Source organism: Parasteatoda tepidariorum, chromosome 11 (assembly GCF_982258835.1).
Source record: "Parasteatoda tepidariorum strain Cologne lab strain chromosome 11, Ptep-v5.0, whole genome shotgun sequence".
Lineage (NCBI taxonomy): Eukaryota > Metazoa > Arthropoda > Arachnida > Araneae > Theridiidae > Parasteatoda > Parasteatoda tepidariorum.
The window spans coordinates 86,469,514-86,491,153 of NC_141765.1; the positions used below are offsets into that span (position 1 = coordinate 86,469,514).

General features: G+C 28.7%; 1 protein-coding gene and 1 long non-coding RNA gene across 8 annotated transcripts in view; one reads left to right on the top strand and one right to left on the bottom strand.

Annotated features, from left to right (window-relative positions):
• The window catches only part of LOC107440096 (SCY1-like protein bma), a 691,298-nt gene extending 677,663 nt beyond the window's left edge, over nt 1–13,635 (top strand). For all 6 annotated transcript variants that reach the window (XM_087154978.1, XM_087154980.1, XM_087154979.1 and 3 more), the window contains 2 exons: nt 600–791; nt 8,503–13,635. In XM_087154978.1, coding sequence (XP_087011104.1) covers nt 600–791; nt 8,503–8,523 — 213 coding nt within the window. In that variant the 3' untranslated portion in view covers nt 8,524–13,635. The remainder of the gene's footprint in view (nt 1–599; nt 792–8,502) is intronic.
• Nucleotides 1–21,640, bottom strand: part of LOC139427147 (uncharacterized) — a 71,173-nt gene that overhangs the window by 46,021 nt on the left and 3,512 nt on the right. The window lies entirely within an intron of this gene.

The following is a 21,640-nucleotide window of genomic DNA, read 5'->3' on the forward strand; positions in this document are numbered from 1 at the left end:
GAATAGCCATTAATAGTTTAATATATTAGCCTTTAATAATTGAATAAAGAAAAATAATTTGAATAGCCATTATGCCAAAATAGTCACATACTATAAGGAAAAATAATGATATATTTATTTCTATAAAATTGCCTGGCAAAAAAAAAACACCAAAAGATTTTGCAACATGTTTTTTATCAATAAGTTCGTTACATTTTTTTTTTCTCTATCACTATCATGCTGTCTTGATTCTTGCATAGTAATTTTACTGTAAGAATAATATGAATGTTTGATTTTAAAAAAAAAAAAAACAGATTATTTTTAATTCTAGCTATAATTTATTTTATTTAAGATATCATATCCTACTCAATATAAATTTAAATATTTTTAAAAAATCTTAAAATTGAAAATAATGCAATTCTGATTAATGAAATATTTCTTCTCTACTAGCTCAATATAACAAACGATAATTATTCAAATCAACTACAAAATTTGAAGTAAATTTAAAATCTTACATTATTATGAATCTTTATTTTTTTTTAATTCTTAATTCGGCGCTCGTAAGCTTATTTGAACTGTTTTTAATTAAAAGTTTGCAGCGTCTAATGGAATATTTTTAGGTAAGCCCTTCACCACAAGTGACCACCCCTAACGTCGGAATGGACTTTTTGACTTCCGGACGTGGAAATATGAGGAGGTATTCTGCAGCCGCCCTTTATGCAAGCAGTGGAGTACCAGCCACTTGTAACAGTCGAGGTCCAAGCCCAGCAGGCTCAGCATCCAGTTTACTACAACAAATAGGATCTGGAGTAGTAAGTATTTCCAAAAGGTGGATAAAGAATAATTTGTGCTACGTAAACATAAGTAGAAAATTATGCGAATAAAGCACAAATAAATTAGAGAAATGGACATACTATAGTTTCGGTTCCCTAATCAAGAACCTTTGTTTGTAATTAAACACCAAATGACAGTGGAAAAGTAAATTGAAGGTTAAAGGTATTATTTTTAGAAAAAATGTTTTGTTACAAACTGGCTTATGTAAACATGAATAAATATTTCTTAATTTTTCCCTTTCATTTAACTTAAGTTCGTCTCATTAAAGTAGTGAAGTAGTTAATACAATTCCAAAGTAGTTTGTAGTCACTACATTTTAAAAAAAGTAGTTGTAGTTGCAGTTAACTACATTCGTAACAAAGTAGTTAAAGTAAACTACAAAAATTATGTAGTTTTCTGACCACTGGGTTTAAAGGTTTTGACCAATAGGGATTGGGAAATAAGTTTGAACGCGATAAGAAATAAGTGTGAGGAGTTTGGCTGATACCCCAGGATGCAAAAAAATTTAATTAGATTGCCAAATATTGGGAAATTGCGAGATACTAGAAATATCATTAACTAAATTATTCAAAATTTTCAAAGTATGGAATGATTCCCAAAAATCAAGCTCGGTAGGTAATTAGCAGTGCGGAATGATTTTAGCAGAAGAAAACTCAAACCTATAATTAGGATTCCAATTATATAGGACGATCTTCATCGTCATATATAGATGGAATTTCCAAACGTCTGGAAATATATTCTAATTTAATCTTTAGCCCTGGTTTCCGCCAAACCCCGTCATACCTGTTTCTTGTCCAATTCTTATTATTTTGTTCAAACTACAGTCACACCCCGCTATAGTGAACCTTCAAGAAGCCGAAATTTCAGTTCTCTATAACCGGGAGTTCGCTATATCTATACCACAAACAATTAATGGTTCTGAACTCCTCCCTTTTATTACACATTTAAATAAATGGCCACGGATAAAATGAAATAAAAATGAAATGAAATGAAATTTCAGTTCTCTATAACCGGGAGTTCACTATATCTATACCACAAACAATTAATGGTTCTGAACTCCTCCCTTTTATTACACATTTAAATAAATGGCCACGGATAAAATGAAATAAAAATGAAATGAAATGAAATTTCAGTTCTCTATAACCGGGAGTTCACTATATCTATACCACAAACAATTAATGGTTCTGAACTCCTCCCTTTTATTACACATTTAAATAAATGGCCACGGATAAAATGAAATAAAAATGAAATTTCAGTTCTCTATAACCGGGAGTTCACTATATCTATACCACAAACAATTAATGGTTCTGAACTCCTCCCTTTTATTACACATTTAAATAAATGGCCACGGATAAAATGAAATAAAAATGAAATGAAATGAAATTTCAGTTCTCTATAACCGGGAGTTCACTATATCTATACCACAAACAATTAATGGTTCTGAACTCCTCCCTTTTATTACACATTTAAATAAATGGCCACGGATAAAATGAAATAAAAAAATGACTAAAAAATAGTATGTAGTAACAAAAAATGTGTTACATTTTATTTTTTATAACTTTTCGTCTTGGGTACAAGAAATTTAGGGATGGCCTTTATTCAGGGATGAGAAATTGAAATAAAAGAAGCAAACAAGAAAAAATGCTTACGGCTACATTTCACTCTATAGATGGTTTTAAAAATCGGTATATGTATTTTATGTAGAAATTTCAAAATCACCAGAAAATGAAGAAAAAAATCAGTCGAGGACAGAAAAAAGTTCATAATATCCAACTTCCTCTCTTTTTTTGGTTCACTATATCCACAAAAAATAACATATCGTCTAGCAATATTAGCAAGGCACGGGAGAGAATGTTTTGCTCACTATAGGGGGTTTGACTGTAGTTACTCTGTCTCTATTGGTTAAACCACTTTTTACGTGTTTATCTCTGTAACTTTCTATGAAGGTTCTTGAATTATACAACTGGAACTAAAGCATGTCCATTTCTGTACTCCATTTGTACTTTATTCTCGTTGTTTTTTACTTCAGTAAGTACTTTTCTCCCTCTAGTACATTTTAAAATGTTCATATATTGCAAATTTAAAAGCGTACAAGTTGATGTAGGTTTTAAACGCCTTTCTCATGAAGTGAGTTCGTGGCTGAAAAAAATGTATAATTTTAAAAAAAAGAGAAAAAGCCTCATGTATTCCAAATTAAAAGATAATATAATATAATATATAAATATATTTATAATTTAATAATATGTAAATATATACTTTAATAATATATAAATATATACTTTAGATAAAAATAAAACATTTTTCAGTGTATAGAATCGTAATTTAAATGTCAGTAGTGGGAATGATCCAGCGGCCTTCCAGCTATGAGTTTAATAATTTGGCCATGAACATACGTGCATTAATACGGTTTATTTATATCAACCACTTTCCTGATTATCCCGAGTTAACTGGGTTAACCGAGTTAACGAGTTAACCGAGTTATGTATATATTGCAAATATTTATTATGCCGGAAAAACTCTGGAGCAGCAGAATTTATCGGTACGTTTTGTTTTATCACGTTTGTACACGGCCGAAATAAAAATAAAAAAATTATCTGCTGCGATTGAAAGTTTACCAAGTTTTGGTTGAGAGTTTTGCTGGTGGATTGTGGGACTGCACACGTGTTGCGTGGTTGCTGAATTTACATAGAAAAAATGGCGCATCACTTCACTGACGTTTAGAAAGTATCACTTTGTGTTACTTTGAAAGTATCACTTTGTCCCCTGTCTTAAAAACTATTATACAAAGACTAATATTAAACTTTTTTCATTTGCCTCAGATAACTTGGGATAGTAAACTAATGGTAAATATTTTTACACATAAAAAAAATTAAAATTTCAACTTAAAACTTGTATATAATGTTTTGTTTCGTTTTGTTTTTAGTTCTATGTATTAATTAATAAACTAAAAAATTTTTTGATTTTTGCATTTTTTTTTCAAATAAAATTGGTAAGAGAAACGCTTAAGAGAACTAAGACTTTGAAGTGTCATATTTTGAACTTTTATAAAATCCTATGCTTTCGACTACGCTCTTTAATTTAAACTCTATTTCGTTTGAATAAGAAATTTTTACATATGCGTACTTCCTTTATAAAAGACAAATCTGCGGAAAATCTTTTGAAAGAACACGTGACTATTATTTCCCTTCTCTCCCAATTTCCATGAATAAGCAGTATATGAATTGTTAGTTTAGTACTTAATGCCTCAAAGTTTCCCCCATTTTCATCTTTCCATTCCTCAAGAATATTACATTTAAAAAAAATGGGGCAAGTAGCCAACAGAAAGATTACAAACGTTTGACAATATATTATGGATATTATATTACAGACCAGTGATTCTCAACCTTTTTTTTTTTTGTTGCGGCACACTTTTAATGATTTCGAAATTTGACTGCACACAATGAAAAAAATTAGATTAAAAATTGTTTATTTACCTATATTACACTGTGTTAAATAGTTTGTGATAATAATTTTGAATGTGAAATAAAATAATATGTACTACAAAAGCACATTTATTAAGGGGTTAATTATTTCGTTCGACCAATTTTTTATTAGTTAGAAACAGTTATTTATTTTTTTGCTAGTTATTAATATTTAGCTTGTTTTCTATAATTATTAACTGTTATTTTTTGTGATTTCTTGTTAACTAGTTTCTTTGCTAATTAATAATTGTTAGCTTAATTTTTGTTAGTTATCCTTTGTTAATTTGTTTTTTACATAGTTGTTTTTTTTAGTTATCCTTTGTTAATTTGTTTACTAATAGCATAGCTTACTTTAATGATTAGCTCTTATAACATTTTTTAAAATTGTGTGTCATAAAAAATTTAAACACTTCCATCTTATTTTAAGATTGTCAGAGACAATACAATCGCCGACAAAAATGTTCGCGCGGTTAAAGCGTCTAAAAATTATAAAAAGTATATATATATATATATATATATATATATATATATATATATATATATATATATATATATATATACTTTTCTTGAATTTAAACTTTACTCATAATAAAAAAAGCATTATAATTTTTATTGTATCATTTCTAATATTTGGCGGCACACAAAAGTGCCGCGGCACAGTGATTGAGAATCACTGTTATAGACAATATATTTGACAATATTGCTTTTTAAATTCTCAACATTATTTCAGATGTAATCCTCATCTCTTTAGTATATTTTGATTTGTTAAAATATGGTTCGATATTTGCTTAAACGGAAAATATTTTACTGCCTTAAATAGTTGAAATCTTAAATAGATTTAAAAAGTTTGCTCTTGGCAGCAAGTACGAAAGCATTATGCAATAAAAATATTTTAAATCAAAATTTTATTTTTCTGTTGAACAAGCAGTATAGGAAGTCTTAATAGCTTTTAAAAGAATTATGTGAAATTTCTTACCCTATTCATACTAAAAATGATTTTTAGCCGTTAACGAACGTCTAATTAACGGAAACTGATTCAGATCATTGTTTCGAATCAAGTAACTCGACTCACTGATCCAATCACGCAGCTCAATTCAGAGTTTAAATCAAGTGATTCGGTTCACTGATTCAAAATACGTGATTCGTCATTGTTTCAATTTATCCGAATCACTTGAATCAGCAATTTTGATTTGAATATTGTTTTCAACTCGTAAATCAATGTTCTACTTATTTATCTATCAAATCTATCTTTAATATTTCAAATCCATTTATTTATTTCATATCTCTTAGTTTGCTAAAACTGTTACCAAAGCAATTTTTTTTTAAAATGTGTATTTCACTTTATGCTTTATAATTACAAAAGTTTTCTTTATTTAAATATAAAATGTTAGGTTTCGAATTTATTTCTTCTGAAAGAGAATCTTATAGGTTTTAGTTTTATCTTGTACTTGGCATTTTTCGTGGGTTTTTCATTCCTCTGTAGGTATAGTTTTTCTTCCGATAAAGTTGTAATTGGATCCTGTCAATATTTCTTTTCAAATTTTTATTTTTCAGCCCTTATGGAAGAAGACAGCTTTGTTTACCTTACTATTGCTTTGTTTACCCTAAAGTCCCAAACAGTAAACGGGAACTTTTTCTCCATTAAAAATTACTATTTAGAGTTTTCAAAGCTACTCATAGGCTATATTTCTTTAAATTTTCTATTTCTAATCTTTTCATTTAGGCATCTCACTCTTAAGGTTGTATTCAGTTCTTTTTGAGATTGACTTTTTCAATTTTACGTTACTTAATCTGAGACCATGGGTTGTTGGAGGTCGTGCGCCGCCTTATCTCTATTTCTTTCAACTTGCGGAATTTATCCTTATTGAGGGATTTCTTTATTAAACTTATTTGATTATTTAATGGATTTAAAAGCTAAGTATTTTTAAAAAATTGTAATTCTACATGAAAATCGGACGCTTTTGAATTTATTGACAAATTTTCCTTAATCAATCTTAAAGGATTAAATTTCGTAAAATAAATCTCAGTCTTGAGTCTCATCCTTAAACGTGATTAAGTGTTCATTCATTCTTCTTATAATTTCGTTTCTAAATTTTAGTTTCAGCTAACTCATGTTTTTTTTATGTTTCTACTACAAATGTCTCACCCTAAAATGACAAAATTTTCATAACTCAACGGCTGCTCTCTGAATTTGCTCATTAATTTTCCTTTGCTCATGAATTTTTGTTTTTAAAGAATGATAAGTGTAAATAAAATTGAAAATGCAAATAGATTTATATCCAATGGTAAGGAAATTTTTCTAAATTTTAAAAATAAAATAAGTTGATTTTTTAATAGAATCAAGGATTCAAAATAAATTGAAGTTTAAAAAACGAAGTCCCACGATAAAGATAAATTCCGACACTCGAAAGAAAAAAGGAAAATTTGGCGCGCCACCTCAATCACCTATGGTCTCAAATCAAGTGGCGATAACTTGAAAAAGTCAGAAAGATCTAAGGTTATTGAAAAACTGATATCCATTGAAAAGATTCCATGTAGAAAATAAGATTCTATCTCGAAAATAAGATTCTATGTAGAAAATAAAATTAGATGTAGAAAATAAAATTAGATGCAGAAAATAAAATTAGATGCAGAAAATAAAATTAGATGTAGAAAAATAAAATTAGATGCAGAAGAGTAAAATTAGATGCAGAAGAGTAAAATTAGATGCAGAAGAGTAAAATTAGATGCAGAAGAGTAAAATTAGATGCAGAAGAGTAAAATTAGATGTAGAAAAATAAAGAAAAATAAAACTAAATGTAGAAAAACAAAATTACATGTAGAAAAATATAATTAAATGTAGAAAAATATAATTAAATGTAGAAAAATGAAATTAAATGTAGAAAAATTAAATTAAATGTAGAGAAATAAAGAAAAAGAAAATTAAATGTAGAAATAAATAAGTAAAAAAATAGGAAGATAAAAAGAAACATGGATAGGATTTGACTGCAACATTTGACCTCGATAGAAAGAAGAAGAATTAAGAACTAACAAGATTTTCTTTCAGAAGAAGTAAATTCGATATCCAAAATAATACAAAGCACTTCATATTTCACCATAGAAAACTCTTGAACTTCTGGCAATATCAAAGAGAATTTCACATTTAAAAATAAAAATACTACCCTGAAATTATTAGCAAAATAAAAAATTTTAATTAAATAAATTTAATGACTGAATAATTGTGGCATTATACAAAGTGTAATCACAAAAATCAGTATTCGTACCAACAAAGACAAATTCTTCATCAGTATTCTTATTCCGAGAGTAAAAATTCAGAGATTTATATTTTTCAAGAAATTAGCATACAAATATGTTGTAAAGAAAAAAAAGACCAAAGAGTACACAAGGCTAATTAGTCAATTTGCTTGTAAAAATTTAAAATAAAGATAAAAAGCAATTGCTCAATACAGATATTAAAGACAGATTTCTAAAACAATAAAAGAGTTGTGAAATTCTTGAAATTGTTTTAATAATTCGCGCAAGACATTGGTAAAATGCAATGAAGAACATAACGTTATTACAGCGGAAAAGTTTAGAAAGAGTCTTATAAATTTAACAAGAAAAATTAAAAACAAGACAACAAAAGAATTTTTAAAGGTATAAATTATTTAAAAAATATGTTGTGGTTAACAAAGAATGAACATTGAAATAAAAAATTTGTATAAAATAGGAGTTTTTTCTGAACCTTGGTAAAAAAAAAAAATCAAAAGTATCCAGAAGCCACCTGAAATTACTTTAAGAACCCTGTTCTAATATAATCCGAAAGAAAGATAATATTTTTCCTTTTTATAACAGTAAAATGAGAAGGACCTGATTTAAAAATCCTGTAAGAGCCATATTTATATTTTTCACCTGAGCAACATTAATTAGTATGTAAAGAACGTGAATCAAACATTGATCTTTGTTTATAATGGGGACGGATTTATCAAGGTTGGTCTGAGTTTAAAGATAAAATACCATTTTCTTCTTGTTGTTTTAACATAAGATTGCTTTTCACCTCCGTTTATCGTAAACATTTATTTCCTCATCTCTTTGAACTACTGTAATTGTCTGCGAAATTGTGTTGTAACGAATTGTGTGTAACGAATTGTGTGTAAACTTGAATGTTTTTCCTGTTTTATTTGTTTTATTATGTGAAAAATATTTCACATTTATGATTATCATTCTGATTATTATATTATCTCCGCAGCAATCTCTCTTTGGAAAATAAAACTTGATACTGTCCAGATCCATTTCCGAATAATTGAAGGAAGAAAAACGGTTTTGGTATCAAGCAATAGTGATCTGATGTGTACGGGCCTACACCCTTCTGACAATCCACGACAACACAGCGACCAACACCACGGTCTTTTCGCAACTCAATTCTGATAGCTACCAACCCTCCATATCACACCACAGTTCAGTGAGACACTCCTACATCAAAACTTTATAGAAAAACTCTGACCGTTGAACACTGTTGGCTCACTTTTGACTTGACTAGTGAAGATTTACCACAAAGGATATTTGCTGTTGCCACTTGCAGATAGTCCATTTAGAACCGTGGATTTGTCAAGTAACACCTAACTCTGATGGATATCGTAGCTCAGGCGGGATGATTGAGAAATTTATCTTTATTTTAGTTAATATTCAAATCAAGTCACTTGACACACTGAGAACAGATTCAACTTTTGTGACTAGAAAAATGCCTCATCAAGCCCAATTACGAGTTGCTAAAAAATTGCTCAGCACATAAAACATGTGATCAGAGGGATATAGTTCTAAAAAAAAGATTCGTTAAACTATATCTTTTCATCTTCAATTATTGCAAAAAATATTTACATTTAGCTTGTTAATTGTAATCTTGTTAACTGAGAAGCTCTTGATATCTTAACTAATTTTAGTCTGCAGTTGAAATGATAATTAGAGAAAAACAATTATTCCCTACAGAAAATTCAAAAATCAATGCCGACACATGATTTTTATATTTAAATTCAACTAATTCCTTGTGAAAACATCTCACGCTGGTTTAAAACGTTAAACTAGAATTTTGTCTACTCCAAAATAGATTTTATGCTATATATTTTTATACAAAGAATTTCCAATGAGAATACAAAAATATGTTTCATTAATAAGAAATTTAATCGTTATTTGATGGGTCCCACAGCACAGCCCCAATATATGTATGAAAAAATTTTTATATTTAACAATCTTGGAGAGGCATGCAGCCAACTTTAATGCAATAAATAAGTTTGGTGTTTGCATGAAATGTTTTTATTTTAAAAACTAGTCTTTGAAATATGTATTTTGATAACAATTCGATTATCTCAAAAATAAAACTGACCCTGGACTAACTTTAGCTAAGTGGAGCTAAATCTTTATATCCATCGCAGCGAGATGTTACGGAAATGGGACGCCTCTAGCAACACAAGTATTATTAAATTAGCAAGAAACAAATAATATTGTGTTCAAACTATCACAGACCTTAATAAAGTGGAAAAAGATATAATAAGAAATTAAGCTTATATCTTCGGAAAACTAAAGAACTTCCAAAACCTGTTTTCCTTTTTTCTTCAAATTTACTAGAAATAAAACAAAGTAATCCTAAATTGTATTGCTGTTTTAATAGAAACAACTTGATCATCAGCAATGTGATCACTTCAGTATTCATCAAAAAACTATATAAGTCCTGTTGTTATATTGATGAATAAAATCTACGTTTCTACAATTAGAAGTAAGAAAAACATTAAAACCTTCGTGCATAATTTCTGCCTCTTTATGTATTTCAAAAATTTGAAAAAAATCTATTTGTGATTATCTTTAGAAGCAGTAAATGCATGTATGCTGTTTAGAAAAATGGAAGAATTTAGACATTTTTTTATATTTCTTTTCTCAATTTATCATTGTTATTCATTGAATAATTTAATAGATTTTTAACCCATTTTGCCTATTAATAAGTGTTGCATATATGGTTACTTACATAACTACTAAGTAGATTGCACGTGTTTAAGCACTTTTTTTCAAAGCAGCACTTTTAACTTACTCGTGTCACCTTTTATATTTCAAAAAGAAATTCATAATGAGAAACTGCGTCATTTTTCCTTATCAATAGGCAACAATCGATAACCATAATGCACCACGATGTATCCCGGTTTTGGTGACTTTAACCTACACTCCTTTTTAAATTAATGTACCGTGAAGGATTCATATTTTTTTATTTAAATATTTAAAACAAGCACCTTATAGATAATTTTTAACTATAATTTTCCCTAATATTATTATACGAAATTTTTTCTTCGAATTTAAGTATAGAGAAATTCTTTTAAAATTGATCAGTCCCAATTATATTTTAAATTAAGACAAAAGGAATAGCAACTTCTCAATATGAGCTTCTGAATTTTGAATACTTTAAGTTATGACACTTAAACTGCTTTACTAAAATTAGATATCTATTATTGTTAATTTGATAACAAAACAAGTAGTTCCTTTTCTTTATAAAGTAAATATTCGAAGTTACGTTTTGTTTAGTAACATTCTTCTTGCAAAATAACATTTAGGAAAATCTTTAATGACCGGTGGCTATCCCCTACAAGAAAATGTATACCCAGAAATGTATGTTGTTAAAATCCTATTTTGAAATTTTGACAAAACTCTTAATTTGTTTTTCTCCCATTTGAACCTTGCCCTGTGTACAATCTTTAGTATTTGTATAAATTTTACAACTAGTATGATTAGTAAATTTAGTTCATATACAAATTTAAATTTGCTCATTATTAAATGGTAATAATCTTATTTTTTATGCTATTCTGCGTAAAGGCCATCAAAATACTTAAAAAATTTTGTATTAAAAATTTTTTTAATTTTTATATTATTTGTACTTAATAAGCCAGAATCGTAAGTTGGTTTTATTATCTACTTTTTTAAAAAGAAATAATAAACACCAAGTTGTTTCGTTTTACGCCGAAGAATTCAATGCTCAATTAGAAAAACATAACATAGAATGATAAAAGTTATTATTTACTAGTTTGAATAATTTAACATTCTCTGCTAGTTGATGATTTAAAGACATCAAATTTGTACAATTTCTAGAAGTTAAGAAAAGTGTTATTTTTCTTACAAAGATTTCTTCCTGAACTCGCAGAAAACTGCTTTACTCAATTTTGGACAATCATTTACTAAAGCTTGTCTATATTTAATACATAACTTTTCTAATAATTCAATTTTGGTACATATAAACATTATATTTTATTTCTGTTCAATTAGTGTTAGAACTTTAAAAGTTTATTATTTTAGGACTTTATTTTTAAATATTTTTCGTTTCCACAAACAATTTCGGTATTATTATTTTAAGTTTGGGTGAGGACAACTTCTAATTCAGCATTTAAGAGTTGAAACATATACTAGATGTAATCAAATTACGAAAAAACTGAATCGCGTCTGTGAACATATTCGTAAATATAATTAAAAATTAAACAAAAATATTTTGCTCAGTAGTTGAAATGGAAGAAAAGTCGACAGGTTTTTAGCCCTCAAACATGATGCTCCTCGTCATAATGATTAAACTTGTTCAGCGATTCAGCCTACGTGCTATAGAGCGTCAAATACGTCAAGAAATCGTAAAGAGGACGCTCTAAAAAGTGTTTTTAGGCGTCCTTTGTGACGCGTAATTCTTTATCGAGGAAACGGGGGAAATATATATCTCCAACATATTTTAGTAGACAGGATAACTAAAAAAAATATGTATTAATAGCAGATAGTACTTAGTACGTTTCATTGAGGCAAGTGTTGGATCAGACCTCATTAACCCTTTTTGACACAGAATTTTTAATTATACATATTTTCATACTTTTTTCAGTATTTTGTATTAATGTAAGTCAAAATAAGTGAAAAATATTATCTTTAGCATTTTAATTGTTTATGGTTATAAAATTCAGTATTAAATACCGGTGTCTTCTACGGTTAAAGGTAAAATCTTCCACACATTGCTCACTTCCAAACAATAATTTTTTTCAAATTTGCACTTATCTATGAGAAGCAGCTATTCATCAAGCAAATTTCTTTCATTTACAAAATCAATTATTCAGAAATTTTTGAATATGGATGAAAAAAAAATTTTTCCAATTACTTTGGTATACTATATTAGTAAAAATTAATTAAAAACTCCAATGAAACTAACAGATATTTTGGTATCTATTGGAATATATATATATATATATATATATATATATATATATATATATATATATATATATATATATATATATATATATATATATATATATATATATATATATATAAAATTTCGAAATTCTTTGTTTTGTCTACCTCTGAATTGAATAAATATACAGATTAATAGATGGATAACGAGATAGAGAATTCATTGTCTGCTGAATATCACGGATCATTTTTTTTCCTCTCAGACTACCCGACCCTCTTCATTCTCCACTTCTTTTAATTTTAAAACATTTGAAGTACTAATTTATATTATGCAATTTTTGAAAATTTAGATACTTTTCATATACTTTTTTTCATACCCTCTTATTTAAAAAAAAAATATCATGGAAATTCGGGTCCTGGGTGTAAGGGTCCAGCGGAATCTCTGTCTGTTATTATGACGAGGATTGTGACGTGTTTATCATGTCAACTTTCTATCATTTCTACTATGAACTCAACCTTATTTCCGCTTCAGTTTTCTTGGGATAATTCGTTTAACAATCGCAAATTATTCTAATTGAGAATCGGATCTCAATCTCCGAATCATCTTAAATTAAGGACTTGTAAAGCATTTTAAATTTAACTTAAAATATTAAACTGCTGTCTGACTTTTAAAAAGTAAAATTTTTCATCAGTAAAATAAATTATCGAGAATAAATTACTCCAAGTTTTCTATGTATTTAAATAAATCACAGTTCTTATAAAGCGAAGCGAATGCTACTATACATCAACAGGATAATGAAAGATATATAAATGTGCCAATTTGCATTCACATTCTAGCGACTTAATTTCCGCTGAATTTTTCTGTCAAAAAAATACTTCAATGTTTTATGTGATCATTCATGCACCGCCATATAAGGCAATATGTGTATGCGTGTTCTTTCGATCAAATTTTCTCCCGCTAAATAGTTTTTTAGAAACATAAGATTAAACTCAACTATTTGCTCGTAGCCAGCGAGATGTTGTGTGTGTTTGTTGTGTTTGTATTTCGTGTCTTTATGTGCTAATAATGTTTAACCTTTTCAATTCATTCTCATGTGTTCTTAAAAAGCTATGTTTGGAAGTACTTCGTCAGTTTTGAATGTTAATTTAACACACGTCATGAAAAATAAAATTTTATCTGTGTAATGTTGTTCTTAGTGTTTTTCATTTGTAAAAATAAATTTAGTTCACCTTATAAATATACATTTTGTCTCTAAACCAATATTTAGTAAACTTTTTGGTCAAATACTCTGCTGTTTGGTTACTTTCAGAAAAGGTGGTACACTATGAGTCATTTTCATGAGGATTTTTGAATATAAATGAAGGTCTTAGAGCAATATAATGATAATCCACTGCAAAATATTCAAATCATTTGAGGTAAAAAATACTAAGATTTCTATTTATATTAATAAAGTAGTAGGATGTAAGTAATAGGATGCTTTTGCATCTTGTGCTGTTATTTAGTGAAAATTCCGAAAACATGCTAAGTACTTATTTAAAGCAATACTGAAGAATAGTTTATTAAAATATCACCATTTGGAAAAAGCGCACCTTATCACAATATTATTTAACACCCTGAAAGTACTTTCTAGCATAGGTTGAAGTGGCATGAAAAATGTTGTCTACTTCAATTTGGTTATTAAAATATTTACCCTCAAATTAGCATTCAGAATATTTTCAATTCCCATTCGTGTCAGGATACGTTAGCTTAAAATTTTTAAGCAAATATTATAAAAGATTTGCTACAAAATAAAGATTTGTTACAAATCTCAAACTTAGTTTCTGTACTAACGGTAAAAAATTCAATCCAAAATTAGTTAAAAAACTTATGTTTACCTAAATCTGTTTTTTGAAAACATAGTTTCATAAGAAGAGCGTATTAGACAAACTAAAGAGTATTTATAAGTAAAAATAAAAGATGTTTAGGGAATAAAGCTTGTGGGACACTTCTTAAAAGTTAATGATTGTGTATAGATAATTCAGGATCTTTAAAAATATTAATTTTACAGGATATTAAGATTACAATTTTCAGCGATTTTTGACACCATTGCAAGAAATTTTAAAGAAGTGTTCTTAAGTTGCTTGCTAAACGGCGAAATTTTAAACTTTAACGAGAGATATCACCGATTTTAAAAACTCTTCAACTATAATTGTAAATAGTTAATAGAATATGCCTAATTTTCTACATTTATTGCATCCCTGATAAAAAATATTCTTTTTCACAAAAATTAGTACATGCAGTATGTAGTAATTTTACAAAAATTAGTCAAGTACACGAATAAGCCTAAAAGAAATTCGTGTAACCATTAGAAATTTCATTTTGCATGCATAATATTCTGAAATGCTATGCTCTATCTTATAAATGAAGTTTTGAAAGAATTGATACTTTCAATTAGAATTCAACAAGTATTGAGTAAAACTTTGAGAGCTCTCAATAAATAAAATTTTCAAAAAAAATAAATATTTAAAGTAATACGTGCTTATCAGGGAATCAAAAACAGGCTTATCGCGGAAGCTACTAGAAGCTCAATATCTAAACAAGTGTTTGGTTAAAAAAATTAAGAGGAACTGTTATAACAGCAATAAGAATATTCAGATGCTTATCTCAATTATTCTGTCATTTGAATAAAGTTAAAACATTAATAAACTTCATTTGCAACAAAAAATTAAACATTTTTGAGATTCTTAAAAAAAAGTTAAATATTTTTCGTATTACATATTACATTAAACAGGGAAAGTCTTAAGGATTCTCCTCAGACCGAAAAGGGAATTTAAATCAGATTTTAACCTATGGAGAATTATATTAACGTAATTTCTTATTCACTAACTACCTGATAGTTTGGATTATTTTCTTGTTTCATCTTGTTTTAAATGTGCTTTGTTAAATCTAATTAACTAGGTTCAATAGAACTCTTTATCACTAATTGAAGATCCAAATGGAAAAATCTCTTTAGCTCATAGAATAAGCAGAATCCCTTTTCCTTACGTTAAGTGGGTTTTGAAGAGTAAAAATAGTGTATTGAAATTTGGTATGAGCTATTCGTAGTGGTGTTTTATTTACGTCACACTAGAGCTGCACAATGGGCTTTCGAAGACGTTCATGGAACATCCCTGAGAATGATCTAATGACATGACATCACAATTTTGATCCTCATCAAAGGGGATGCCTCTTCCGCTATGGTAGCCCGACGATTTTCGTACGAAGTCTATTATTTTGCGGTAGAATAGTTTAACGAGGACCTATACCACGCATCCTCGGTCCCTTCACAAGAGTGGTCACCGGACTTTTCACTGACCGCTGCCAGTGATGCTTGACTTCGGTGATCTACGGGGAACCATGTCTTACTGAGGGATGTGAACAATCGGTATGAACATACAAGAAAAATAAAATAATTTGACACACGCATAATCGTGCATTGTAGTTGGAAGGTATGAAACAGAGGCCGCAGAACCGAGCGAAAAAGGGCTAAATATGAACATGACTCCATCTTTAAGACATGGCAATGTGGCTGCTTTCTGACCTTAGACTGTTTCCGGTAGAAAACTGCGATTTTCAGTAGTTCTTCACATAGACTTGTTTTGCTGAGTTGAGGTCTGGAGATCTGATTGGCTAAATCTACTGGTGAATGTTTTCACTTTTCAGAAAATCACTTTCGTTGGGGCTGTGTCAAGACCATTAAATCAGGGATCAATAGAAACTTGAGAAGCAAAGAGAGGGCTTTAAGTTTTATCCCTCAAACCGGTCTAAGTGCCTCTTTCAAAGATATGGATGTATATGCGGCTGTTCAGCAAGAGGTTTGCCCAAATCATCAAACCTAGTCTCTCATAGTGATCGATTTTTTTTTTGGATATTTAACAAATAGCTGATCCCTTGTTCGAATATATCATAATTTCGTATGAACAGAACCAGAAATCCACTTTATCGTTATACAAAATAATCGTTTACGATCGTGGCGAATATTTAATGGACAGGGTAGACTTCTTACTGAATGGCCTCACATTCTTACATATCTTTGAAAAAGGCACTTTCACTAGTATCAAGTATAGGGATACAGTCTTAAAGAGCCCAATATTCACTTCTCAGAAGTTCAGTGAGCTATTTTATGTTATAATCGTCACTAAGCAACCAACCAAATTTTTTTGGGTTTACGAGTACTGAGTTTGTATCGACCCGCCATTGTGGGATTCGAACCCTATTCACCTCATTGGGATTCGAGCTCTCTATCCCCTGAGCCACCACGGCCACGATTTGTAAAATCAACTCAAAATTTAAGACGTTATTTAGGTCTTAGGGAAATTTAATATTAACTTCAATTTACACTTTTTTCGCCATAGGTCGGAAACTTTTTGCGTGATTCGAAAAATTGCACTGCCTACAACGACGTTAAAATGATTATCAGACGCTTTACGCAGAAAGTGAAGAAAAATCTCGCCAAGAGATCTTGAATGCGAAAACAGGCGCCATATAAACTAATGATTATGAGGTCACATGCACTCTGTCTTTTTTTTTTCTTCGATAAAACCCTTAACGAAACCTTAAGCTTTCGGTCGAACCCCTTAACGTGGTTTGCGACCCTATTCTGTGGTCAAATTTTTATATATTCGATGCCTCTAAATTAATCAGTTAATTTCGGAACGCCTTATATCAATGTTTCAAAATTAAATAAGATAAAAATAAAAAAAATTCCAAGAGAGGTTTGTCTTAAAGTCCCTTTACAAAAGCTCTGTAATTGTTTTTGATTTAAATTCATTCTTGAGTTAAACTATGGTGGAGGGGGAAACTATGAGAAAAAGTGATTAAACCTAATTAACTTTTAATTGCATTTTCAAGCACTAAAATTGATTCTTAATGATGTTGAGGCTAACCTCAAACAGAAGCAGACAATTAATTAAAATATGAAATCCCACACAAAAAAAATTACTTTTTCCAGAATATCTTATTTTCAACAAAATCGGATTCTTAATTCTGAAATTTGCATGGAGTTGTGCGTATTGCGAACCCAATATTTAGTAGAGAGAGAATTTTTGAGATTTTTATTGTTATTTTAACTTTTTACCATACATATAGAAATGATTGTGGGAATTCTCCCCATGTTTTGAAAACAATTATAAAAAAATCAGTTTTTTTTTAATTTAAAACAAAAGTTTTCTGAAATTTAAATTTCTTAGGAACTATTTTCCCTATTTTATTAAAATTTTAGATGATTTTTTTTCTGATTATTGATACAATAATCCAAAATTTTTTATACTTCATAATTCAGAACTATTGATACCATTTTTAAATTACAAAAGTTTTAAATTACTAAAATAATTTTTACGTAGAATCTGAGTTTATCATTATGCTCAAGGATTATCTTTTTATCAAATGATTTCGTGCATTACAATTTCCTAATTTGAACCAATTTAATAAGCTATCCCCTAAACCAATCGAAGTTCTGAAAAGTTTCAGAGCATTAAAATTTAAACGGAGCTTTATATTGTAAAAATGCGTGAGAAAATATGCTGCAATAGCGTTGAGGGTAAATTCAATCTGGTATAATATTGTAATATGTACCGATTTTTCATTTAGGTCTTACCTAAGTATTTGATACGTGAATTTTTATTTTACTGTAAACATTAGAAATTTTAAACTCATAGATACTGCAGTCAAACCTTAGAATGAAAAATAACTTGATTTTAAAAGCAATCATATTTCCTGTTTGATAGTTCTTTAAAAAAAGGCGCTTTAAGTTTTGCAAGCCGTAACTTATCAAATCACAAATTTTAGAATTAAGGATTATTTGTTAGAAGTAAGCAGATTTTTACATACTTTCAAATGAACAAAAATTCGTCGAAAAATTTATTTTCTACTTTTTATATTTTTGAAATCTAAACATTTGACTGAACATTTTAAAACAAAATCTTTCTGAATCGGTGAAAAGTTGAGGAAGGCATGGTGATTTTTGTTTTATCCACGCACCTTTGTTTACATTTTCTGGTCTGCCACTTGCTGTATGCCTAAATACGTTTTTGCTTGTTTTTGAAAATTGTGTTCTGAAGTTGTGTTTAAATTTTAAAGCATCTAATTATTTAACTAGTTCAAATTTATGGTTATATGTTTAAAAAAGGAAATATTTGTTCAAAAGTAGAATTTTCAATAAATAACTAGAAAAAGTCTTTTTTTTAATGTCTTTTTCGACAAATTTATGAATTTCAAACTGCTCCAGCGAAATGAAATTTTATTATATTCAGCTGAACGTTTTATACTGTATACTTGTAAATGTTATGAACCCTTTGTTGAAAAAGTTTTTTTTTTCAATTTAGTAAGTAGCATTAAATTTATATATGATCTTTTATTGCGATCTGATGATTTTTTTCTAAAAACGCTGGTTCTTGAGTTGTTTTTTTACTGTTATTCGTTTCTACAGTAAGAAATAGAAAAAGTACTGCCAACAATTATTTTTATGTTATTTAATATATAATATTTTGAAAGACTTATGTCCTTTTAGCAAATTTCAAACAGGCGGAATAATATAAAAAAAATTCTAAATTTCCATTTTTTTAATTTTTTAAGTTTCAAAATATTTTTTTGAAATTTTGTATACTAGTTGTTTTTAGAAATATAAACTTATACTGGAAATTTCAAACCAATCTCTTGATAATTTCTAAAAAAATTTTTGAAAATCCTTCATCGCCTTAAAAGTCCCTTTCCAAAAAAGGAATTACGCACTTTTTTGAACAAGCCTTTCCTTTCTTTCTTCTAAAGTTGTTAAACCCCTTCAGAAAGGGAGGAAGTAAAAATAAGCGCTTCCTCAAGCCAGCATGCAAAACTCTATACATGCTAATACGAGATTAATTACGAGCAATTACGAGAGTTCCAAGTTGAGATCGTGTGATCTTGAGCATAACTTCCTGCATCAGAAAGCCCCCAAGCTGTATTTAATAAGTAGTCTGCGGAGACTATTTAGAAAGTGAACCAATTATGCGCATGAACCTAAATTTCATTTTGAAAGTAATTGAGAGAAATTTATCATAGATATTTGAGAATCGAATCTGTAGTTGTTGCCCAGTAAATAAGGCAAAACAAATATATTCAGAAATTTAAAAAAGTTTTAGACGTATATTTGCTACCACTTTCTTATTTTTACTAGATTTTCTATTAAATGGCTCTTTCGTAAACTGATTTACCTTCATAGTGGTCTGATCAGACTACCTATAAGAAACCGTGTGGAGGCTTTCAGTTATCGGAGGCGTAATCTCGGGCCGCTAGAAAGGAAGGCTAGTGTCAGAAAGTCTCGTTTTATTTAACACTAGAAAGACTGAAACTTAGTAAGTACCTATATTGCCCAAAAGCAGTCAAAATGACTGCATTGTGAAAGAATAATGCGTAAAGAAATTTTTTTAAATCAATTTTTAATATTTTTTATATTATTTACAGTTATATAACAAGTTATTAGTGAATATTAGCAATAACAAAATATATGTTGTACCAAACGTCACAAAATTCTAAGAAATTGTGTCCTTATATACATCATTGTTTTTTCTAATTCAAATTAAAAAGCAGTCAAAGTGACTTCTTTGGACAATCTAGTGTTAAGATACCGTGTTAAGAATCACGTTATCCGAATATGTTATCACAGTCCAGAAGAGGTTAAAAAAGAAGGAGACGAATTTTTAAAATAAACTTTTCAATGCTTTTTTCTTTACGTTGTTTCAAAATTCTACAAAAACTGTTAAATTCCCTCCATCAAATAACATTTAGCCTATTAAGTGCGGAAACAAAATTTTAAGAAACAATTTCTCTTCGCAGCAAAATTACATCAGTTTAAAATTAAGCTTAACTTTTTAAAATCAAACTTTGCACATGCACGGAAATATGCCATTGCACACATCGCTTCCGTTTTCTAACTAATGTCCTTTTTAATTTCTCATACAAGCCTTGTAGATTAAGGTTAGTCAAAGCACCTAAAAACCAAATTTTGTTAAAATTTACAATGATAAAATAAAAACCACTGCAGTTCAAGATCATTGACAAAATAGTCCGAGAACAAAAAATTTCAACTAATAACCACTATACCACGACGAAATGAAATCATTGACAAAACAGTTCAATAATAAAATTTTTCAACGAATAACCACGTAAACAGGAATTACCATTTCACCAAATTCAAACTAAGCCAAAAGAATTTATTAAGCTGAACTGACCGGTAATATAGTTGAGACCATTAGGGTCAGCATGAGAATTTATGTTTTGTCAATGATCTCGAAAAGGACCTCGTGACATTTAAACCCTATCACTAATGGTTATCTTTGTTTACAACCACTTTAATATTTATTTTGTTTTATAATCCATTCCGAATTTGTTTCGACGTCGCTGGAGATCTGATTGTTTATTCTACATCTCGCGCACCTATGACGTACGTTTCTATGGTGAAAACATAGTTGAATAGTAAACGATCGATTTATGAATGACATATGCCACGCAAATTCTAACAATAAAATGCATTTAACAAGTCTCTTTTTTTTTTGTTTCTATGAAATACCTCGCAGTTTGCGTGATTGTGTGTGACTAAGATATAAAGATACTTCCACACCAGTTGTCACCGTCTACCATACACCTCTACACATTCGTCAAATATGAAGCTACTTTGAGCTTCGTATAAAAATTTTATCTTTTTAAAAGAATACTTTTGAATCAATTGGTTTAGAAATAATATTAACAAATTTAAAAATAAAAATACCAACTTTTTATTCTTAATATTTTAATCTAATCGAATCAAATGAAGAATTATAAGGTAAGTGAATAATTTTCTTGCAAAATAAAAATTTTCGATATGCATTTACATTATACATAAAACTAGAAAAACTTCATTCGTTTAAGTTTATTCTTAATGTTTGCGTAATTTTGTATATAGTGTTTTACTCACTATACAATTATTGTAAGCAAATAAAATGTATGAACTATCAATACTTATTAGAGAAAACAGAAAATCAATTTTGAAACTGAGGTTTCAAAATAAGCTAAACGAAGACATCGCTAAACGAATCTTTTATATTAAATATATAATAAAACTTTTACGTATTGCTTCAAGTTTTCATACTTTCAACATAGAGATTTTTATTTCGAAGTTATTTCTAATTAAAATAAATTTCAAATGAACTTTTTTGTCACTAAA